Below are 24250 nucleotides of genomic sequence, written 5' to 3' on the forward strand. Positions count from 1 at the left end.
AGAAGGAAAATGCAGGTGTGACCACTACAGTTTGTGATTTGTGCTTTAAGAGAAGCACTCAAGTAGCATGGGGCAGCAAAGAGCTCCATCAAGTCTATGCATTAGGATACAGCTGGCCTATATGCAGGGCAAATCAACCCAAAAGCTCCCCCTCCTTGGTCAAACAGAACCCCTGCAAATGGGCACAGCTTCCACAGCTGCCTCAGGGTTGTCCATTCTCTGGAATGATGAGCAGCCACTCAGCCCTGTTTCAACCCAAATCAGTGAGCATGTTTTCCAAACAACCATGCTCTTTCAATTCCTGGTATCAATGTACACATTGTACATTTACATGTACATTTACAGCAGGGGACTTCTGGGAGCCTGTTCTGTGCTACTCAGACTAACCAGTAAAAACATTGTATTTACCTTGCTGGCCTCCTAGAAGCCTCTCCACACCTTTTATCAATTTGTGTCGGTGGCCATAGGCGTTAATCCCTATTTCTTTAAGCTCCTCATGTCCCATGTCTGCCAACACATCTAGGGTTATCTGGAAAGGTGGAAAATCACAAAAATCACCAGCCAAACCTGGCTTGACTCCCAAAGCCAAATATACATTAGTTCAGAAAATGGATTGTATTTGTGCTACAACCGAAAGAACACATTTTTACCATATCCTTAACTGCTGCCACCTTCTGGCACACCCCTCCCTCAAACAGGACCATGTCCAGCTGCTACAGCCCAAGCTGCACAAAACTTTAACTTCTCTTACAGCAATTGACAAGAGCTCATTCTCCCAGGAGGCTGTAAAAACCATTTCTTCTTATGTAGGAGGAGGATGCATGGAAAAGTTGGGACAAGTCAAAGCATGGAACATTTCTGAAGCATTCAAGGTCTCACCTTCTAGTTAATTCAGAATTTTCACCGTAAAACCAAAAAGGTATTTCACACTGGTATATTATGGTGTGTGCATACCCACACATGTGCCTGCACAGAGATGAAGCCAGCGAGTTGGCTAGGTTAAGTCAACTATCCCAACTATTTTTCACGCTCAATTTTGGGAAATAATTAGCATTGTGAGGACAGGCATAACTAGTTATGTTATTGTAATATACAAATACATCCACAATCACCTGACATGATTTTAGACATCAAGGTCAAAGAGATTATTGGTGGAAACAGACAAATAATAAAACAAGCTGTCAAACTATTTTTGAGATTGAAAAAGAGAAGGATATAGGTGCTAAAGGAAATACACATTTTTCATTGCTGTAAGGCAATTCTGTGCCAAGGTGTTTATGTGAAACAAAGATTTAATGTAATGGAGGTAACTGTATAAAGCCTACTTCCAATTTTACATTAAATCAGAATTGGAAGCATAGCAAATAATAGGAACCCATACAACTTGCTTAAAAACCAGGTAGATCGTTAGCACAACTGGACTTGCAGATATCAGCACTGTCAACTACAGAGTACCACAAATCCAAGAGAAAGCAATTCCAGCAAGGAATTACAGAAAATTTGAACAACTGTGCAACTGAGCCCTAATGAGATTGCTGTGGAAAAGCCACTGAAGACATTCATCATGTGCACAGAAACGATAAAAAAAACAGAGAAAAGACAGATAACAGACAGCACCAGCACCGACCCAATATCATTATGAGATTAGAGCTGAGTAGAAAAAAATGAACATGAAGGTAGGGGGATGATGAGCTTATTTTTAGACAAACCTACAAGAGCAGCTTAGTGATTTCAGAAATGATGAATCTGATTTAAATTGTTAAATCTTATTAGCAGGGAAAGATCTTAAAAACAGGTTAGAAGCTAAGAAAGCAAAAACCAGACAAAAGCAGCACAGCGAGTGGAAGGTGGGAAAACTAATAAAATAAGAATAAAAACTGAGTAGAATACAAACTCATTTGGGGTCGGTTTGCTTCTTACTAGAAGCAGTTCCAAGTTAAAGACTAGAGCCTATGCTTATGTGTAAGAAGGGAAAAAATATTATATAGCATGGCAACTTTGGGGAGGGAGATACCTCTGTAACGTTTCGTGGAAGAATTTGGAGGCTTTTCTGTAAGTAACAAATCACATTTAAAATATTTATTTCCTGATCCATCACAAAAGATTAACAGCAAAAATGTGAGAAAAGAACACCATCAAATCCATCCTCCTTGTACTTTTTACATTCACCACTGTCCACCTTATTCACACAAATAATTTTTTTAACTCGTAAAATGTTAAATCTAAGAAAACAGTACATAAAAATAGGCCATAAATACCTTACAGAAATGTAAGCTTCTGGAATTGTAACGAGTTGTATTCTTTTCATACACTGCAAACTGTTGATAACTTTGCAGCTTTCCCCATCTCTCAATTGTATTTAAAGCTTTTTAGCTCTGCAAATTCAATTAATGCTACAATTCTAACCCACTAGGAAACCACACTTCTGCATTCTCTGGACTGATCACACTACTCAACTAGATTTCTAGTTCAGTTTAGGGGTCAAACTGGAGGAATTCCTACATCTAATTTAAGCGTCACATGTAGCAGTATAGATGGTGAAAAGTTTCTTCAAATATCAAGATTGCTACAGGATAAGTGAAGGGGATGTTCCAACCTAAATTTTCTAATTGCCCCTTATGTTCAAAAGTTAATTAAAAGTTCATATGCAGTTCTCAGAATACAAACCAAATTAGCAATCACCATTTTTTAAGAAAGTGAAAACCACTGATAATTAAATCAAACAGGCAGATATTTTTGTCTCTACCTCACTGAAAAGCATTTGCCAATGCATTCTGCATCTGTTTTTTTTTTCCTGCAGATGTGAAGTCATCTTTTCGCTCTCTTTTAAAATCAGGGAATTGAAGTCTCTCTTCAAAACACAAAAAACACTTGACACTTACCTGTTCTGTCTCAAAGATGTCCCGAAGGTGCTCAAGACCAAGGCTTTTCAGGAACTGAGTAATGTTCATGTCAAGACCAGAAACTGTAATAAGAAAAAAATCATTTAATCTCACACACTCAATTCAAATAAGTAAATAAACCAACAAATACCACTTATCTTAAAATCCCAGTCACTTATTTTTCATACAACCAATTTGCCTTATAAAAAACAATCCACTTCCACTGTGTGAAACATCAGTGCAAATATCATCACTATTCCCCTCCTCAGTATCAAATAATGAAAAGCACAATCAGTCTGTGCCAGAGGCTCATATTGCAAGGGGAAGGAAATGAAGACTGGGTGTATTTTTGGTATGTAATCACCCAGATGCTGATATACAGCATGTATTCCAAATAAGAATCAAAAGATCTAAAAAGTCTTCGCTATCATAACATTGTCAAATTAATTCTCATTGGATCTTCTGGATAAAATCAACAACAAACATCTGGGCACATAATCAGATATGCTTTTGTAATCAGAACTAACTGTGAAAAGCAAAGATAAGTGAACAGCCAACAACATTCCTGCAGAGCACATCAGAACAGAGAAACATCAGACACTTCACAATGTGGACAACAGTTCAAACTGTGCAGTAATTTCTGCCTGGTCAGAAATGCTTTTCAGATAAAAACAAGAGCTGCTGTGAATCTAAACTACTGTACTTCTAGCAATGCAAACTTGTCCAGCAGCAAATGCACCTTCTCCCTCCTTCCTTTCAGTTCCCGCTGCTCCATCACCAGTATTTGATGCCCCTCCAACTGCTAGTTCTGCCAGCGGCCCGGTGAGGTTGTCTATACTGCTGGCAGCAGAGAGGCAGGATGGCGTAGATGCTGGCGAGATCAAGGAGGCACTAACAACAGTTGCTTGAGGCTTAAAGCATGTAGGTAAAGCTTCTGGAGGCATGGCATCTATCAGCAGAGCTCTGATATCATCAGCCTGAAAAACACAGAAACATTCAACTTGAGGCTCAGTTGTATCACAAGTCACTGATCTCTGTAAAGAGTTTTTTCTTGGAACCCTTTTTTTAATTAACCACTCTATTCTCCCAGTTAAAAGGAAAATCTCCTGTTTTTCTAACGTGGGGATTTATGGCTGCTAGAGCATTCCGATACGTTGCACAGAGACGTCACAGGTGTTTAAGGCAGGTACAGCAACATAAAAACATTATCCTCAGCAACTTAGGCCACACAACACCATCTCAATTTGTGTCAGTTAATTCTGGTCAAGCATTTTGCACTGGATCAAAGTTTCAATGGAAAACTCTACCCTTCCCTTTGCCACGATAATCTCTTAATATTTAAAACAAAAAACCAACAAGAACTTCAGGAAGACTATGAACTTAGCTAGCAACTGGACTGCAAAATGCCTTTATAGACTAAATTAAAAAGAACCCTCATCTTCAAGAATTTCCTCTTGACACGTCCTTCTGTGATTCTTGCACCAGAAATGGATATGGCATCCAATTTGAGTGTAGTTATCTATTTTAGCAAGAATGGTTAAGCTGACACATGCATGTTCACACAACCTTCTTAGGTTCCTTCACCATCTGCCACCATCACTACTAACAAGAAAGTGTACAGTGCCAGTTTCAAAATAGATTAGACAGTCACTCACAAATTCTAGGATGTTGTTTTGGAGCTCGTCAAAAAAGAGCTGAGGTAATACGCAGGCACCAACCATAATCAACTACTAAGTGACTCCCTTCCAATAAAAGCTCATCTCATTTCTCTTCCAGGTTCAGTGAAATCATTACTGACAGCCCACACAGGCTGACTACCACTGGGGGCATTTTCAGATAGATTAGCTTCTGGCAATGAGAAGACTCATTCCAGGAGTGAATCCTTTAGCAGAGGGGATTCTTATATCACAAACCACATTAAGATCTCAGCCAGAGGATATCCATGGGTAAAAGAAATTGCAAATGAACCCTAGAGACATTCATTTCCCTCTACTTTGACACAGAGAAAGCTGAAAGTGCAGAAAGTCATTTATATGCAGAGCAAACCTTCCAGAGCACTCAGTGGCTGGCACTCCAGCAAGAACTTACTGTTGCCAGGTCTAGTGGTGTCTGACCCTCTTGATTCTTCATGGTTGGATCTGCTCCATGAGCTAAGAGCAAAGCACACAGCTGCGTCCTTCCTTTTTGTGCCGCTTCATGCAATGGTGTGAATGCCCACTTATCTGTTGCATTTACACACGTATTGTATTTGATCAGCAACGCTGCAATGTCCACATGCTAGAAAACAAAAACATTTTAATGAACACAACACTGATAATAAAACATATTTCCCACTTTATGGTGAGGATAATGATGCTTAGAGAACTTCATGATTTCTCTTTCCTTTTTTTTTAACCCACTTACTTCCTCTTTATGCAGTAGTGCACTCATCAGGTGTGGCTCTACCCTGCAGCTCCACAGTCACTAAATCTGGATCAACCTTACCAGTCCATTTTTGATCAAGCACAGAATTACATTTCTGTCAAATCACCTGAACTACATGGTAAGTAGTCTGTGCTAGCTACAGGATCAGGCCTGATACATCTTCCAGCATAAAACACATAGGCTTAGCTGTCAAAACATTTGCACAACTGGAAACACAAATGTATGGTGCTGTGACATTTGTGACGTGCGACTAGGAGATGTGAACTCCAATGCTACACTACTTAGACATCACTTAGATGTCTGCATACAGAGCTTTGTCATGGAACCCAAGCCAACACAAATTTATTCTTCCTCCAATCATATTTTGAGACACGTAATTGATAAATCTCATTAAGAGTGTCATAAGAAGGCTACAAAAGTACTTAAACCTCCATGCTTCCATCAACTATGGAACTTCTATCTTGGAAGTCTCCCAGATTAAAAGAACAGAAAATTGGTGAATGAAAACTCACTCTCTTTGACCAATAAAATTACTTCTGGAATACAGCTTAGAAATAAAAAAAAAAAGTAGGCAAGAGAATGAAATTCAGAAAATAGTAAGCAGAAGAACAAAGACTTCTGCTAATGGATTTCATTTTTTTTTTTCAACAGCAATTAAGTGACTCTTAACAGCTCTAGAAGCTTGCTCTGAATGGTTTGAAATTACTGCTGACCTTATTTTTCCTCTTCCAAACTTTTAAAGCAATTGCATTTCCTGCAGCTTCTCTGCCATGACACAAAACCCTACTGAGAGGCACACATAATGAAGCACTAGCTGAGAGAACTGAAAACACTTCACGAGGAAAAGGTTGCATCTGTGGAACTTGCCAGCATCTGAACATCTGAAAGCAGTACTCATTTGCCTGCTCCCATTACAGAGATCTGACTGGGCTGATGACAGCTCAGAAGTACGGGCAATTACAGGAAAAGCACTGAAACACAGCCTCATTAACTTTTCCTAGAGAGAGCAAGATAACCAAATTACACTGGCATTATGATTTTGAAATGATTATCAGCTTAAACCAATCTCTTATGTTGCCACGTGACAATAAAGAATGCCTTACTGACATACAGAATGTGTGCTTTGGTTTGCTATGCTTTGAATGAGTGAGCACAATCTTTGTATCAGAATATATCTCTAGATCTAAGCAACGTGGCAAGCACTTAGTATTTATGATTGAAGCTGATGAATGGTATTGCTTGATATTAGGACCAGCAGTGAAAAACCATAGTGTTGCACTTCAATATCTTGAGCAGTATTCAGAGCTTCTTGCTCTCTAGGAGATCAAAAGCCCAGACTGACAGAGAACCAGTGCAAATGACGCAGGCTGTATTTCAGTGACATACTCACTAGAAAGAAGGTGAACACTGCACTTTTCCCCAAGCCTTCCTCATTCAGATCTCAATAGAAAGCAAAACATGCGGATTCATTAAGAATGCCTCCCCCAGATTTTGCTCTTCTCATGCTATGGCCCTGCAGTAACAAAGCATTTAATTAGATTGTCAAATCCACCCGTTTTTGAGCTTATGTCCTCTGCCTAGCCTTAAGCATGCTGCTAGGGTCTCCTCAAGCACCATCTCTGTACAAACCCTTGAAAAAGCTTTTTCTCAATTCATTTGCAATTAGCAGCTGCTTTTGAGGCATCTGTGCAAGTAGTATGCACAGAGACAGAGGAAAGAGGACTAGCCTCATCCAAAATAGTTTCAATCAACCATCGCAGCCCCACTGCAACAGACATGATCCCTTCTTACTTCCACACAAATCTTTCAGTACCAACTTGAGTTCCTTCCTCTTTCAGCAGTCACCCACAATTTAAACATTCAAAGCTTTGCATCTGCTTGCTTGCAGAAAAGCAAAGTGATCTTTCCAAACTGCTACACCCAAATATGCCTCACCAAGCTACATCTGTGGGACTAGAAACAGGATGCACATCAGCAACTTGCTCAACAAATATTTCATGCCATCAGAGGCTAAGGTTGTTCACTGCAAGACCAGCTTTGGATATGACTTCTAGGAGCTCCCTGTTGATGCGTCCACAAGCAAAAGAGCCTGTACCTACCCCATAAGATGCTGCATTATGTAGAGGTATTAATCCACCTTTGTCCTGGGCATTAACATCAGCACCATGCTCAAGAAGGTATTCAGCTACTTCCAAATTGTTGTAACCAGCTGTAGAAAATAAACAGGAAAAATAAATTGAGTATTAGGAGGGGTTCAGCAAACAGAAATTGTCAGGCAACGTAGCTAAAGCATTTTTTTCAACTGCAAAAGCTCTTTTTTTTCCTAGTAACCATATTAACTCCTGAAATACAGGTGCCAGTTAATAATACTCTGTATGGTAAAGTTGTCCTTGAAGCTCTGCAACCCCTTCTTATTATATTATGGGAAGCAGACAAAACATACAGGCTCTTGACAGTGGTGTCCAGTGCCAATACAAGAAAGAATGGGCACAAACTGGGACACAAGGTTCCTGGTGAACATCAGGGAGCACTTAGCAGGTGATGAAGCAGTGGTACAGGTTGCCTAGAGAAGCTATGGAGTCTCCCTCCTCGGAGATATTCAAAACTCACTTGGATGTGACTACAGACAACCAGGTCTAGGCTCCTTCTTGAGCTGAGGGGTTTAGCAGATCACTTCCAAAGGTCCCTTTCAACTTCAATCATTCTGTGAAACACATTAAGTCGCTCACCTGCAAGATGTAGTGGTGTTGAATTTCTTCCCTGGGTGTCTCTGCAATTGATATTTTCTTGAGTACACAGCTTCTGCACTCGAGCCAGGCACCCTTTCTTGGCAGCATCTAGCAAAGCAGCATCTCCGCGCAGTAAGTCCTGGATATCTGTGTCTCCTTCTTTCACCAAATCTAGAGGAGTGTTCCCATCTCGATTCTTCTTTGTTGGATCAGCCCCATGCTGCAAAGACCAAAGTGCAATGCTGATGTCAAAACCATAAAGAGTGCACACACATGTCACTATTTTGAAGCACAGGTGAAGCAAGGGATTTTGCCAGTGCAGTTGTATACAGTAAATAAATCCAGAAGGACAGTACGCCTATCTTGGCTAATGAAGCCAAGATCTCAGGTTCACTGAATACAGCCCTGCTGTTGAAAGACATTTCTTGGAGATATGATCTATAAAAATATTCATTTCTACACTTTCTATTATATAAGAGCACAATCTTAAGTTGTTTACAAGTCCTACCAAGCAGTAAAGAAAACATTCGGTGAGACAGCAGAAAAGTGGATTTAAAATGTTGCTGGAATATACCTGTGCTCATAAAACATGCAAATCAATCACGGAAAACAACAAACTGCTGGAGTATGGGATAAACAGGGGAACAAACATCTACAGCATAAAGCATGAGTTGTGTCCATAAACAATGTTGTGGGACAACAGCTCTTTCTCTGTACACTGCCAGCAGTCACGGAAAGATCAAACAGATAGGGCACAGGCAGCTGTAGGCATTTTAGTTCTTTGGTTGGCTCCTTCAGAACGATCAGCAATCTAATCCCTGCCAGCAAGTCTACCTTTGCATTTCTCACCAGTCATGCTGGCTACATGCTGTGCCAATGTGAGCCACAGAGAATGAGATGGGGATGGGAAGAGCAGAAGGAATGAACCATCTTGTACTCAGGAGCATTACAGAAACGTTCAAGGTGAAAAGAGTAAGCAGAAAGGGACAGAAAGAGACAGAGCACTAATCACACAGAACCAGATCAGCATTTGTAGTACTCTTGAGAAAAGAGTTTTTGGGGTTTTTTTGTTTGTTTGTTTTGGCAAAAAGCTTTTCAAAACCAGGAATGACTTTCCCAGATACAACCTTAGATTCCTTAAGTTTAAACTCGCAAAAATCAAACTATCCAAGCATTGTCAAGAATAAATATCTAAGTGAAGAGGTAGCTACTTCTCAGACTCTTTCAAAATCACAGAAACAAACAAAGGAGCCATTTTAAAGAAAGGCTTTGAAAGTTTCTCTAAAAGGTCTGTGTGTTTTTGTTTCATTCTTTACACAGAACAGGGTAGAAAGAGCACAAGTCAGGAGAAATGAATCTCAACATTTACAGCCCAGCAGAACTGACAGCACTGCCATTTGGCATGAGGCACACAGCAGGAGAAGCTCTGAGTAAACTGCAGTATGAGCATGTATCCATGGACACTCAAAATCTTTACAAAACCATGTCATCTTAAGGGTGCATTCAATTCTTGTGCAAGAATGAGTTCTAAAAGAAAGATTTCAACATTTCTGTATTTCCTGTGGCAAGACCCTTTGAAGTTGAACATGAAAGATGGCTATATTCCCACTTAAATGATCAGAAAATTCCAGAGATCTCCAGTGCCTGTAAAGTAATGCTGTGCTTGAGCAATTATGAGTGCTTTTAAAGCTTGAACTCCTGTATTCAGGTGGTACTAACGTGGTCATCACTGTGTCTACTCTACAGCCATGTCTGCACACCTTGTGGTTTTTGCTACTGCTGAGTTTTTAAAAGATGTGCTCTCTCTCTGAATCTGAATACTAATTTGGCAATCAAATGAAATAGTTGATGAGATAGGTGAGAAATATCACAGAACCACAGAATTGCAGAGGTTGAAAGGGACCTCAGGAGATCATCAAGACCAACCCTCTGCTAGAGCAGGTTCCCTATAATAGGTTGCACATCTAGGCATCCAGATGGGCCTTAAAATATCTCCATGGAAGGAGACTCCAGAATCTCTCTGGGCAACTTGTTCCTGTGCTCCGTCACCCTTATTGTAAAATTCTTCCACGTGCTTGTATGGAGCTTCCTATGTGCAAGTTTTAGGCCACTGATCCTTGTCCTGTCAACTATGCACCACTGAGAAGAGCCTGGCCTCATCCATTTGCTTCCCAGCTCTCTTTAGATATGTATAAACATTATTCAGATCCCTCCTCAGTCTTCTTTGTCACAGGTTGAACAGAGCCACATTACTCAGCCTCTCCTCATAAAGGATATGCTGCAGTACTTTTATCATCTTTGTGGCCCTCTGCCTGACACCTTCAAGGAGATCCCTGTGTTTTTTGAGCTGGGGAGCCCAGAAATGGACATAGTATTCTAAATGTGGCTTCATGTGGCAGAGAGCATGGCGTGCTGGTCATACTCCTTTTAATACACTCCAGGATACCAAAGATGATCTTGGCCACAAGGGCACACAGCTGGCTCATGGCCGACCTGTTGTCCACGAGAACACTCAGGTCCTTCTCTGCAGATCCTCTCCAGCAGTCATCCCCTAACCTGCAGTGATTCATGTGCTTATTTCTCCCCATATGCAAGACTCTACACTTATTTTGTTATACTGGGCCTTTGCAGCTGCAAGAGCAAAAGAAGTGCGTGGGGAAGAACAATTTAAGACAATCCACATTGTTACTTATTCATATTTTAAATACCGTGCTTCAAGAAATCACAAGGCTATAATAGGAAATAGCATTGGTAAGAAATCCACTAGAACCCATTTCTAACATCCCAAGATGACCTTATGTTAAGAAGTCTCTCAAACTCATGGAAACATGTTGGCATTACCTCACATCTTTTACAGCTTCTGCTGATCAGGAATATTTATTCCACAGGATACTAATACACATTCCCTCCAGGATCTTGATAGATTATACATTGATCTAACAATTTAATTTTTTTTTTTTTTTTTTTTTTTTTTTTTTACATGTCAGACACACTAAATAAGTCCCCACCTGCAGTTATTGATCTGTAACACACTCTTGCATGTTTTCACAAAGATTTACTAAACCACATAAACTGTTCCAGAAGGGGATGAATAGGCAAGGACTTCTGGTGTTCTCTGTTCATTTGGTTGCTGTGGGCTTTTTTCTTTTTCCTCCTTTCCCAAACAAATTCTTTCTCCCCCCCTCCCACCCCCAAATAATTGAGAGTTTTGTCCTACTTGGTTAATAGCATTAACTGGTCGTGCTGGACCAATCTAATAAACCTACTGGAAAAAGCAACCATTCTAACAATTCTGTGTAAGTGAACAGACATTACACAATACGCTGACAACTGTAAAATGAAAATAGACTGAACGGCACCATTAAGAATTCACAATGCAAATAAGTTTGAACGCGATCTTACACAAAAACAAAGCATATATTCAAAAACGCATTTAAAAATTCTAGATCACATACTTTTAATAGCAGTTTGCAGATTTCATATTTCCCTTTCGCTGCTGCTTCATGAAGAGGAGTGAATTTCCACAGGTCTGCTACATTGACAGAAGCACCATGCCTCACTAAGAGTTCAGCTACTTCGTAGTGTCCATAAGAACAGGCGTTGTGCAAGGGAACTAAGCCGCTAATCAAAGATAAAGTTTTAACAGCTACAGAAAATGCAATCCAATATGCAATCACACAAAATTCCAACAGATAAAGCATTCACTGGACAGTAGCCCACATTTTTCAGACTTCTATGGCTTTCCTTCCTATTATTAAATGAAACAAACATCATCCTTGTCCTTCAGATCTCATAGAGGAGGCTTCTAAATGCTTAACAAACATCAATGTTGCTTTTGCTAGAAGCAAGTGGCTTTAATGCTGTTAGCAGCAGCAAAAAACAGTTGCAAGTATCGCTACAATCTGACTATGCATAGTTGAATGAAAATTTCAGAAAAGGTATAAAACTAAGCAATGAATTTGAAGTATAGTTATTAACAACTGCACACCCACAGAAAGATGTCCAAATATTTCTTTCGAGGAGAAAATTGATAATTTAGAGCTGGAAACGAATTACCCCTCACCCTGAAGTCCAATATATTAGAATGAAAGATCAAAAAAATCATACTACTCCACTCAGTCACTTTGCAAGAAATCAGATAATAAGATTTGTAAAGGATTTATCTTATCTAACTGAATAAATAAGTTAATAATAAAATCTAACCAAACCAGAGAAATGGTTAGAGACAACTCTGGTATTTTACCTCATATAACTCAAAACTAATTTTAGATCACCTGAAATAACTGTGAGGCTGTTTTTAAACACTGTAAAAATCTCTGAAATAGACAAAAGGGGAAAGAGAAGGATCATGTATTACATTGCCAGATGTGTGTCAGACTGTGGCTTTGCCAGAAAGTTATATTTAACTTAATAAATATTAATAAACTTAATATTTAACACAACTTAATTATTGTCTCCACACAATTAATGACAAAAACAATGCGGAAGAATCATAGGATTATTTAAGATTGGAAAAGACCTCTAAGATCATCCAATCCAACCATTAACCATTACTGTCCACTGAACCATGTCCCTAAACACTAACCTCTACCTTCCTTCTAAGAAGAAACAAACAAAAAATTTTAACAAAAAAAAAAAAAAAAAAAAATCACAGTTGTGTTGAAATTCAAATCAAAACAAAGAGAGGAGGTTGAAATCTCACAGTAATAAAACCCAATACGAGTATATCACAGGATGAAAATATACCCTTTATCTTTGGCATGCACGTCTGCCCCATGGTGCAACAGATACTCCACCACTGACACGCGGTTATATCCTGCAGCGAAGTGCAGTGGTGTTGAATGGCGGCCTTCCAAATCTCTACAATTCACATTCTGAGGGCTGCAAAGTTGCTGTGAAAGGAAATCAAGACCTATTAAAAGACTGGAAAAAAACAAACCCACCCCAAGCAAGAAAATCCGCAAAGCAAACAAAAACCCTACCCCTCATCAATCATCACAATGCAAAATTTGGTTAATTTATTATTATATACCAATTTTTTGAAGTTAGATTTCAGGAAATTTTCCACAGAAGCAAAATCAAAAGTATAACTTATCTAAATTTATGTCTGAAAGCACTTTCTTAACAAACAGGACTTAAATGACAGAAGCAGTATGAAGATGATCCTAACACATTTAAAGGGCAAGCCTCTAAGTCACTGAGCACCAGGTTTAAGTTCATGTAAGTTTCTCCAGACAAGCTACCATTTCCAGCTCATGCTGCCTTCACAAATCTAGAAATATTGAGCTTAGCAGTCAAAGGAGTTGTTGGTACACAAAACTGCTGCTGAGTGTTAATATATATTAATGTTAATATATTGAAGCTCAAGCTGTGACCATGCAGGATGGTCTATCTGCAGCCTATTTTACCTCAAATGTCGTATGGTTGCATGAAAGCTAAGACCAAGCCTTCCTGTGATGCCAGCATTTCATGGCATAACTGTTCATTTCAGAAAAGGACAGCTTAAAATGCTACATCTCACCTTCTAACACTTGTCTGCTTGCCTTCTGATTGAATCATGCCTTGTTAAAGAATATGGCTGTATATGAAACAACACATCTGATTCCAACAAAGGTATGGCTGTGTGAAGGACTCAGAGAATGAACAACCACAAACTCAGAGAAACACCGCAGCACATCCCAATGTCCAGCTTTCTAGAAAAAATATTAAGAAATTGTCCTTCACATTTTTTATGACTTACCATCCACCGGACACTACTTCCACAAACCTTAGGTGTAGTGGCTTCCATGAAGATTGCATAGCAATAAAGTGAAAAATTAATATGAAAAGCTCAAATTTACCTTCACAGTTTCCAAGTCTCCAGCTTTGGATGCTTCTAACAACCGGTAATCCACATCAGATGTACGCACAGGTGTACTTTCTACATACAGAAAAATATGTTTCAGGATTATTAATTACATTGTATCGTGCTCAACATTTTCCAAACTGGGAAAATACATCTGCTAGCATTTGTAAAAATGCCATGGAATTGTGATGTTCAAATACAAAGAGCCTAAACAGCTGAGTAAAGAATCAGTCAGACTGGGCTCTACAGCTGACATCACTCTGCCATTTCTGCCATTTCAAGGCTTTGCTAATTCTGCATATGGTAAGAATGACATTTCTATATTCAAGAAATCTGTGTGTTCCCTGAACTGGATTCTAACTCTCGCTGAAGTTCCAAAGCAAACTGAATGAGGCCCCAGTGTACACTTAAGAGTTAAATGTGCTCATTTCAGCATGAGTTACAACCTAAGGCTGTGTGAGGTTTCAGCTCACCTTCAAGTTTTTTACTTTCCCCACAACAGCACTGCCACCTCAGCATCCTGAGGATGAGATGAGACTTAGTACAACACTGGATTCAAAGCTTCATTCCTCAGCTTTACTTTAATCTCCTTTCTGGACTCCTATCCTTGTCTTCACAAGACAGTCAAGATCAGAAACAATCTAATTACTAGAAGAAAGAGAAATCTGAATTCCACAAGTGTACCAAAGGACTGCGTGAAGCAAAGAAACAAATCTCACTCATTAAAAGAAGCAGAACTAGCAGAATTTTCTAATAATTTTTTGGAAAAAGAAAAAGATCTCTTGATGAGCTTTCTTACAGCTCTAACTCAATCTTACAAGAATGAATACGTTGTAATTTTGTAAATAATTTCAGCATTTGCTTGTCAGCTTTGAATAACACAGAAAATGTCAACACTATGCTACTGACGCCAAAAACTTTTAATATGCTTTTTTAAGCTTTTGAATATTTCAGTCTTGAACAGCTTTACAGTTGTAAGAGAAAAGCTGCAGTCTTCCCAATGAAAAGATGTACAGTATAACACCTGAAACGAGGTTTCATAGAGTAGACATTGTGAAAGTGAGTTTATAATTCAAACTGAAGTGAATATTTCCTGAATACTTCTAACTTTACAATTTAAAAATCATCACAGGATGTGTTTACTTTTTAAAATTTATCATTCTTCCCCTTCCGTACATATACACAGTCACGTGCACAATTTAATCAGGTAACACTATCCAAACAGCAAACTACATCTCAAGTAGTGAACACTTTAAAGTGCTGAAGGAAGTGAAGCTCCCAGGTACATCAATCTGCCTTCTTGCAAATCCCACTGAAAGGTAATTGCTCTTTAGTAGCTACTGTTACAATTATCCTTCCTACTCTAACACATTAAAAAATGACATGGATAAAATGACGCATATGCTCAAAACTTTGTTATCTAAGCAGTATCCAAAGCACTTTTACAGTAAAATCCTTCCCTGTTGGACAAGCAATAGATTGAAATGGTTATTAACTATCAATATTTTTCCGTTTGTGAACTCCAATCTCAGGTGAGTAACAGCAGTGCTTTTTTCAATTCTTGTTTTGCATGGAATCTCTGAATTGAGCAGCTATGGGTTTCTGTTTCCTAAAGAAATACCATACAGAACATACTGCAGATGTGTGCGCAGATGGCAGAAGGGAGGAATGAGCAAACTACACTAAGTCTCTTGCACTGAAAAAGAAATAAGACACACAACGGTAAAAGATAGGGAGAAGCCAAAGTTCAAATACACAAGTTTTTATTTTTACCTACCACTTAGAATCTGTTGCACTGCTTCATTTCCTATCTGTGCAGCTGTGAATCCTTGTAAAGAGATGATGGAGGGATCAGAGCCATAATTCAGCAGGAGTCGGCAGGTTTGCAAGTGACCTGCCAAAGCAGCCCTGTGTAATGCTGTTTGACCAAGTGTGTCCAGTGCGTTCATCTGAAAAATCAGCAGCAATGTAAAACAACATTTTTAGAATTAAAAGCCTGCACCTGTCCCTGCCCTTAATAGGAAGAACAATATCAAGAAACTCCTGGCATACAAGTTTATCAATCCATCCTTCTATGAGGCAACTAAACAAAACCAAACAATAAAATATACATTCCAATGTAAAAATCATTTACTACAGATGCTTTCTTGACTTTAAAAAAAAGTAGATTACTTGCATGCATGGTTATCATAAAATACAGATCCCCAAAACCACACCTGAAATAACAATCAAGTTTTTGAAAATTTAACAAAGTGAATTTGCAAAAAGAAAAAACAACAAACAAACAAAATTATCGTATAGAAAGAGGTAAATAATTAACAATTCAACTAAACTACCATACTTCATCTTCTGAAGAGGAATTAACATGACTCACAGTCAATAAGTACAGTAAAGATGTCATATTAAGAACACTATGGGAGAAGGAGGAAGGGAAGAAGCCAGATACAAAGATATAAAATCCTCATTTTTTGTAATTTTACAGAAATATTAACTTAAAGTAGATGTAAATCTATTCAACACAAGACTGCATAAGAAGGCAAAATCAAGCAAAATGATGAAAAGGTATTGCTTTCAAAGAGTGTGATATAATGGAAACCTATCTGTCTGTGAAGATCTAACAGAAAATCTGAACCACTGGAAGCATTGCCATGGGCTCACTATCAGAGAAAGAAAGAGAATAATAAAGAGCTCTAAGAAGAGGAGAAAAAAAAACTATAGAAAATAAGCTTTCAAGAAGATACTTTGTACCTAGCAACCATTCATGACAAACTTTGCATGCAGATGTCCAACAGCTTTTTTTTTTTAAATCACTATGAAATACATAACTACTAAGTGTTCTCTACAACTAACTCAGAATCTGCTATCTATTTCAAAGCCTATGGACAGTAGACTGTGAACTGCATGTTACTGTAAAAACCAGCCTTTTTACATTACTAAAATCTTTGTGGTGGCAGCAAAGGTTTTGCTAGGTTGTCTCACCAAAAACACAGCCTTCAGGCCCTACCACTTTTCTTTCCATGAAAACCAATGAAAAATATTTCGGTTAAGACTAAAATTTGATTCGGAGTGAAGTAACTACATAGCAAGCATCTATTACCTGAGAGGGTTAAAAAATATACAAGTATCTGCAGTACAACAACATCAACACACCAGAAAGAACAACATAAGATAGACAGTTTTGACTTTGTTTAAAAGCCTTTTACATGTCTAACAATTCTACAGGATGGTAAAGCAGGAATTTCTCACATCACAAACCTCTCTCCTAGGGAGATGTACAGAAGAACAGCTCTGCTTTCTTCTAACCATGCTCAGCTGATGACTCTCTCATGGGATTATCCTAGAAGTTTTGTTTTAAATAAAATCTTACTGCCTTCATAAATATTAACTAGATGCTGAATGTCCCAAATCCATAACTTTGTTCTGGTGATGACCCTCATCTGTTTCAGGACATCAGATACGTTTTACTACAGATAAGGACACAGACAGGAGCACAAGTCTCAAGCTACGTACAGTTAGTAGCAAAGACAGAACTAAGAGGCTTGTGGATTCCAGAAGTAGATGGTAATACTGTGCTAGCCAGGAAAGACAATCATAGTTAGCATTTTCTGTAACACTGGATTCCCATATTCAATACTCCTGTACAGAACAACCTGTGGAAGAACAGCAGCAAGGCATCCACACTGCACAAATTGATAGCAACTGTGACCTGGAAAAAATGCTAACATTCACTTGAAAGGAACACTGGCAAAGTCATCATATCCACCATATCACATGTCTTATGCAGGTCTCCTTTCACCTCCAAATAACTATCTTTGTCAACAATCAACTCTTGTGGCAGAACTGCAGCCTCCTGAAGACACGCATGCCCACTTCTGGGACAGAAAGGGCTGCAGCTGACCAAGAGGAATGCATACACCAAAGGAAACTATTCTTCCACGAATTGAGAATTATTTTACAGGGCAATTTTAAAGGGAATGTGTTCACTGTGAAACAGCTGCTCTCACCAATCACCCAGCATTTGTCTAAAACAAACCCAAAAGAAACTCAAGAATGTATTCCACTAAGGTTGAAGGCAACAGAATTTATTTCAAAATGAAGAATCTGACAATCAAGAGATGCCACTGTAAATTTGTAATTCCTGAAATAAATACAAATAGAGGTTAATCTCTCAAAAATCAAACCTAGTAAAATACATATCTGGGTTAGCCACTCCTCAATATCAGGTCTAAAAACCTAACATATTCTATGAAATTCAAAGCTGAAATTTAAGCTCTATTCGACAAAATGTAAAATATTCAAGCTGTACTGTCTTATTTGTTTGCCAAGAAGATAAAATAGTTCTAGTTGCCCTAAACAAATTAAAAGCATTCAACTGATCCTCCTTTTAAGTAATTCGGAATGAGTAGGTAGCAGTTCTTAATTACTATATCTCCTTGCAGATTTGTCAGTGAAAGTGACTGATTGGACAGCTTTTATTTCACATCATACTGTCTCTGAACCTGCCTTCTTCACCATTTAATATGCATATGGTCACTCCATCGCTCAAATTGCAACATGAAAGTGGAATGGTGTTATCAAATGAAAAGCAACTTCAAGTAAGACTTCTCATGGAAAGATATCATTGTGCACAGAATATCCCATATACAACTCCTTCTGTTATTTCATTTCTCTCATTCTACCTATATATTTGTTCAATAAATCAGTGTCTGATGATAGGAAACCATTTTCAAGAGACTTTTCCTCCCTGAACTGTGGTGACTCAGAGCATCATCCAGAGAGCTACTCAATATTCCTTTTGCTGTCAAGCAGTAGTTGCAGCTCAGCAGCAGTTCAGGAGCCTTTTCTGCAAGACATCATAACCGTATCAGCTTTTCTTTGCTATCAAATGCCCTAAAACCTTCCATACTCCTTGACACTACAAGCAGCACAAAACACAACAGCTTACAAGCTGCAGTTTTCTATGAGGTCTTTCTAAAAGATACAAATTCTAAGAATCTGGGATGGAACCCATGCTCAGACAGCACAGCACCCTTCCCTGCAATGGAAGAGTTCTAACTGCTCTTCTTCTGCATTTAATTTGAAGACAATTTGTAATCCATTCCTTCTTATTTTTTCTCCCCTTTGTGTAGCATTATAAATTGGTGTGAATCTATGTCAAGGGGAGAAAAGGAAAAAGGTCCAGTTTCACACTGAAAGCTCGTGAACAACCTAGACATCTGTTATACAGATGCCCATTTTGCATAAAAGCTTAATATTAGTGTTATTATGCTAGGTTACCTAACGAGTAAGAAAAGATGAACTACCTAAAACTACTAAATGTAGACAAACTACCTTTGTCTACCTAAAATCTGGAAAGCTAATCATGGAATTGTTTATGTTGGAAAAGACCCTTAAGATCAAGTGCACTTGAAGTAATACTACCAAGTCCATCACTAAACCACATCCCTAAGCATCACGTCCACAAATGTATTCTGCATCCAAGTTACTCAAAAGCATTTTGAGTTTGTCGTGTGCAACTTCTGCAAGCTCAACAAGCTAATGAAAGCATAGGCACTGAACTCGGAATGGACACTGTGTGGGGTATACCAGACTAATGTGCAAGTGATGTGAGAGACTTGTGTCCTCATTAAGGGCCAGCAAGGCACCAAAATAACATGATTTTGTGGGTATAAGTTGACTCCTGCAATAGTAGTGTTCTCAAATATTTCCACAAAACTAATCTAGATCAAGTGCATGTTATTCAAATGGTCCTTCACTTTTTATCAGTCTGACAAACTTCAAAAATCAAGTTAACATGATGAAAAAAAAAATCAGGATAATTAAATTCAGTTCTAGTTCATCAACATTTTCTTGTTCATTCCAAACAAACTCCCTAAAACAGTCTTTATTATGATCTGTCTCACTTCCCAGAACAAAAGAGCATCTTCAAACACACGTATTTCACATTACCTCACTTCTGCTGTCTGACAGAGCAACTCTTCAGCAAAACATAACAGGATTTTCTCTACATTCCTGAAGCAACCTCAAATGATTCTCAAACCACAAAGCTTTACATGACTTTGCCTCCTAAGTCCACTGCTGGATGCTTTTCTGTGAATCAGTTCCATTTGCCTTTTGGTACCATATTTCAAGAGAAAAGTTCTGCTCTAATTATTCACCTTTTTCAAATTGTTATTTTCCAAAAGTATTTTTAAGGCAGCTCATCTAGTATCCTCCCTTTGACAGTATAAATGATTTCAAATTAAAGCAAATATGATAAGCCTCAACCATCTACAGTTCAGTGAGCACTTGTTACAGGATCAAACAAGAAAATCCTATGAAAATATGAAAAAATAAAAATTGGTTGAAGAACTGTAAGTACTGAAAGGGGAAAGCCTTTTCAGTGATTGGCTGCACAATAATTTTATTTAATATTTTCATTAATGACCTTGGCACAGAAGAACTGTGCTACAGAGCATGAATACAAACACATAATAAAAAAATCAAGATTCTCTGTGTATTGTAAGACCACAGGCAGGATCTGTGCACTGCTGTGTCAAATACATTAAAAAGGCAAACAATCCCAATTTGTGCTGGGTATTTACACTGGAGATACGGAAGTGTCATCACACATGGTAGCAGGAAAGCAAATTCCATTTTTGCTGCCTGAGCTACAAGATTCACTCTGGTGCTAGTGATGAGAAGAGTTATAAGGATGATAATGACCATTCTCTTATGAAGGGAAGACCAAGAGTTGAGAGCATAACCCATCTGGGAACTTCACAGAGCTTCATAAACGTTAATGATCTATCTTCTGTTAAGAACCGTGACTGCATTTTACAGCTAAGCAACTTAGGACACAGAAAGAGAGACCGGATCCAGTGCAGTATGGAAGCATACATGTAACTTTAATTAGGAGTAGGCACCTGTCAAGTGTTTAAGTGCTTTGCTGATCACAAATGTGAATGGATTTACTGAGAATAACATAGGAAATACATAACACAATAGTAGGAAAGAATTAGTTTCAGGGCTAATAACTACACTTGTATTTGCATACTGTCAATTGAAAAAAAAAAAAACAACACAGAAGAACAAAAAAACACAGGAAAATACCTCTCAGAGCAATTCTTTAAATAACTGTAAATCCTTCATCAAGATCACTCAGTCCTCTACTGAATCAACTGAAACTCAAATAAAGATTAATTCTGAAATACTTCTGAAAGATGCAAGAAAACAAACTAAATAAAGAACTCTGTACTTTCCTCTACCTTTATCTAATAACTTGCTGCACATACTCTTCAACATAGGCTCACAAATTACATTGTTAAGCATCAGTCAAGGGCTAAATGGGATGCCAGAAGAATCAAGAAAGGCAGAAGGAAGCAAGTGCTAAACAAAGACTGGCATTAGACTAGCATTAGCAAACTCCTGTATTTGATATTTTCAAGCTGTCAAGAGAAGGCAACAAAAGTCAACTACATGAGCACATTTATTACAACTGAACAATGAGATTCATTAAAAATGAGTTAGATGAACTCCTAAATCCTGTATTAAGTTATTTGGAGAAAAGACTTAGTTTCCATATGGGATTCCTGAACATGCTGTACTGATTTAAGATAAATATCGTTCAAGACTGACATGAGAAGCACAAGACATACAAAATAAAAGGCAACAGCTATAATGCAAACTAACATTGTATTTAACTGATACAATCTCCCCTCTTGCCTTCTCCCATAAAATATATTTGGACATACTTACCTTTGCTCCATGCTTATGCAGAACTTCCATGACATCATTATGAGCTTTCTCGGCCGCTACATGCAAAGGTGTCATGAAACTAGACCAAGAAAGAGATATTACTTTTTACACTCCTATGACAGAGACCTTTGAAAAAGTAAAAATTTCAGAAACGTACTCTTTGTTTTTCTCATTAACGTTGGCTCCCTTCCTGAGCAATAGTTCTGTAACTTGCTTCCGCTTGGGATGCACAGCGGCCACAGCACAGTGCTGCAAAGAAGTAAATATAAAGCACTATTTCAACAACACAGATGGCAGAAAACTTTGAGATCCATCATTTCATGTCCTAATTATTCTGCTAAACATCAGACTACACAATTTACAAACAAAATTTGTGGTATCTCTGCTTGAACAAGTAACATCCTGAGCCTTTTCTCCTGCTATGAGAAAGACGCAGGTTTCATGTAGTACCTATCAAGTCTAGCAAAACAACTGACCAACAACAGAACATTCTTATGGGGAAAAACGCAGAAGAAAGTGAAAACAGGTGAGCCCTGGCCAGAAGGTTTCTATGATCAAATAGGAAAAAAGAAAAACGTGGTAAAAATCATATAGTATTATTTCTATAATTGAGATTTATTTTTAAAATACAAAGGGTTTGATGGCAAATCCTCAATCTCAGATGATGAATAAATGTTCATAATGTAGAAATAATATCTCAACTAGCACCACCACCACATTTATCACAAAATAAATGGATTGTCCTTGTAATCTTACCAGAGCAGTCTCATGTGACTGTGGCTGCTTAAAATTGATGATCTCCAAAGCAAGCGTTTTTTTTACTTTGGCTAAATCCGCCTCTCTAGCTGCTTGCAGTAAAGAATGTCCTTTGAATTCATCTGTTGGAGAAAGTGATGCATTTAACATTCAGCACATCACCTTTACAGGTATTACTCAAAAAAGGCAGCCAGAACATATTAGGAAGCAGCAGGAGTATTTCTGCGCATCTTCGTATGGTGGCTGTCCTGGGATACAGAACGGAAAGAGAACGTGGCTTACTGAAACCACAGTGGATTCTAAAGAAGGACAGAGATTCCCTGAATAAAACACTTATCATTTTTCTCCCTCTTTTTCTTCAACCATTAGATATTAAGGGCATATATAGATCAGTTCAGTTGTCACATGTGCAAATGAGCATACAGCTCCTACATGGCTCTGCAGAGAGAAAGCATTATAGCTGCTTTTTCAAAACTTCACTGTATTTATAGCTATAAATAATTTATCATAAAGCCTTAAAGTATCAGTTAAATAAAACTGTTCAACTACTCGTCTTAAAGAAAGCTACACCAGCTAAGTATTTGAAGCCAATCTGCCCCAAAGATTTTGAGTGCAGTCATATCCTCGTAAGTGCACGTAGGTAACTACTTTTTTTTTTTTTTTTTAACTTATTTTTTAGGTCACAACTTTTTCTGTTCAGCAACTAGCTTGTTTAAGTTGAAAATTATTTTTAAGAAGGATGAAAAGCATTTCTCTTCAAATATACAAATAAGAGGCAGGCTAACAACGAGGTCTGAACCTGGGAATGAGAAACAAAAAGCTTAGTCATCTCAGTGTAAATATTAGTTTTGCTTATATATTTCTTTTCATAAGCAGGCTTGAAATGCCTAACTCGCTAAGCAGGGCTTTCTTCTCCCAGTCGTCTTGACATCCAGTGCATGTGCAGTTATAGAAAAGTTTTCATTTCAAATAGAATTCAAATTTCTTTCTAGAGACAGCATTACACAAAGTACAGCTAAAAAGAAACCCTGAAATAATGAATGTATTATATATATTCTTTGGTATGAAACCAAAGAATTCAAGAATATACTAAACGTGTTATTTCGGGTATGCAAAATAGCTTGTTCCATCAGAAAGATAGAAAATTTGCCATAAAGTTCAGATTTTTGTACACATTTCAGTGGTTACTGACGGATACGGATCTTTCCCTACCCCCCTCTAATATCTATAAATACAGAAGTACAGAGTTTAAGTAGATGTAAATTTCTGCTTGTTAGTTTAAGCGATTGGTAAATCAACCTGCTTCAAAGTCAGAAGCATCACCTCCCAAGCCAGTCCAGAATGGAGAGATCAGAAGTAGCTGAAAGACATTAACCCCAACATCTTTTCCCCTTTAGGAAAGCACATTATCTCATTTTTTGCATTACCAGGCAAAGAACAGTGACAGACAGCAACCTGACAAGCTGTGACTTTGAGTCATGCAGGATCACATTCTTAGCGTATCAGGGGGCTCCTGCTATACTCAAAAGGTGACAGAAAAATCAAAAGCTTACAAGTGAAACAATATAAAACTGAGTTCAGAATGTATTTCTCAAGGTCTTTTTTGTAACTCCATAATGTCTTGTTTCACTTTTCTCACTTTCACCGCTTATAATGACGAGAAAACAAATCGCCAAAAGAGGGCAAATGAAGGTACACAAATTCAGATGAAAGGTGAAGCATATTATACAAACAGCATAAGGATTGCAAAGACTACAAAAGAAGCTGCTGGAATGTCTCCCTATTCAAGCCTGCATAGCAAAGCTATATACCTTCTGGAAGTTACTCTGAGTGTTCATAGATCCAACATAGAGGTTCCTATGTGGCTTGATGAGACT

General features: G+C 38.1%; 1 protein-coding gene across 1 annotated transcript in view; it reads right to left on the bottom strand.

Annotated features, from left to right (window-relative positions):
- Positions 1–24250, bottom strand: part of TNKS (tankyrase) — a 106085-nt gene that overhangs the window by 9769 nt on the left and 72066 nt on the right. Inside the window, exons 9-21 of the mRNA XM_042871383.1 lie at positions 22374–22495; positions 21775–21866; positions 21618–21696; positions 15658–15829; positions 13876–13955; positions 12782–12927; positions 11491–11656; positions 8036–8255; positions 7406–7515; positions 4971–5159; positions 3622–3859; positions 2883–2965; positions 409–529 (exon numbers count right to left, since the gene is read on the bottom strand). Coding sequence (XP_042727317.1) covers positions 409–529; positions 2883–2965; positions 3622–3859; positions 4971–5159; positions 7406–7515; positions 8036–8255; positions 11491–11656; positions 12782–12927; positions 13876–13955; positions 15658–15829; positions 21618–21696; positions 21775–21866; positions 22374–22495 — 1818 coding nt within the window. The remainder of the gene's footprint in view (positions 1–408; positions 530–2882; positions 2966–3621; positions 3860–4970; positions 5160–7405; positions 7516–8035; positions 8256–11490; positions 11657–12781; positions 12928–13875; positions 13956–15657; positions 15830–21617; positions 21697–21774; positions 21867–22373; positions 22496–24250) is intronic.

The sequence above is a fragment of the Lagopus leucura genome, unplaced genomic scaffold, assembly GCF_019238085.1.
Source record: "Lagopus leucura isolate 7727_CA_CO unplaced genomic scaffold, USGS_WTPT01 Super-Scaffold_100004, whole genome shotgun sequence".
Classification (NCBI taxonomy): domain Eukaryota; kingdom Metazoa; phylum Chordata; class Aves; order Galliformes; family Phasianidae; genus Lagopus; species Lagopus leucura.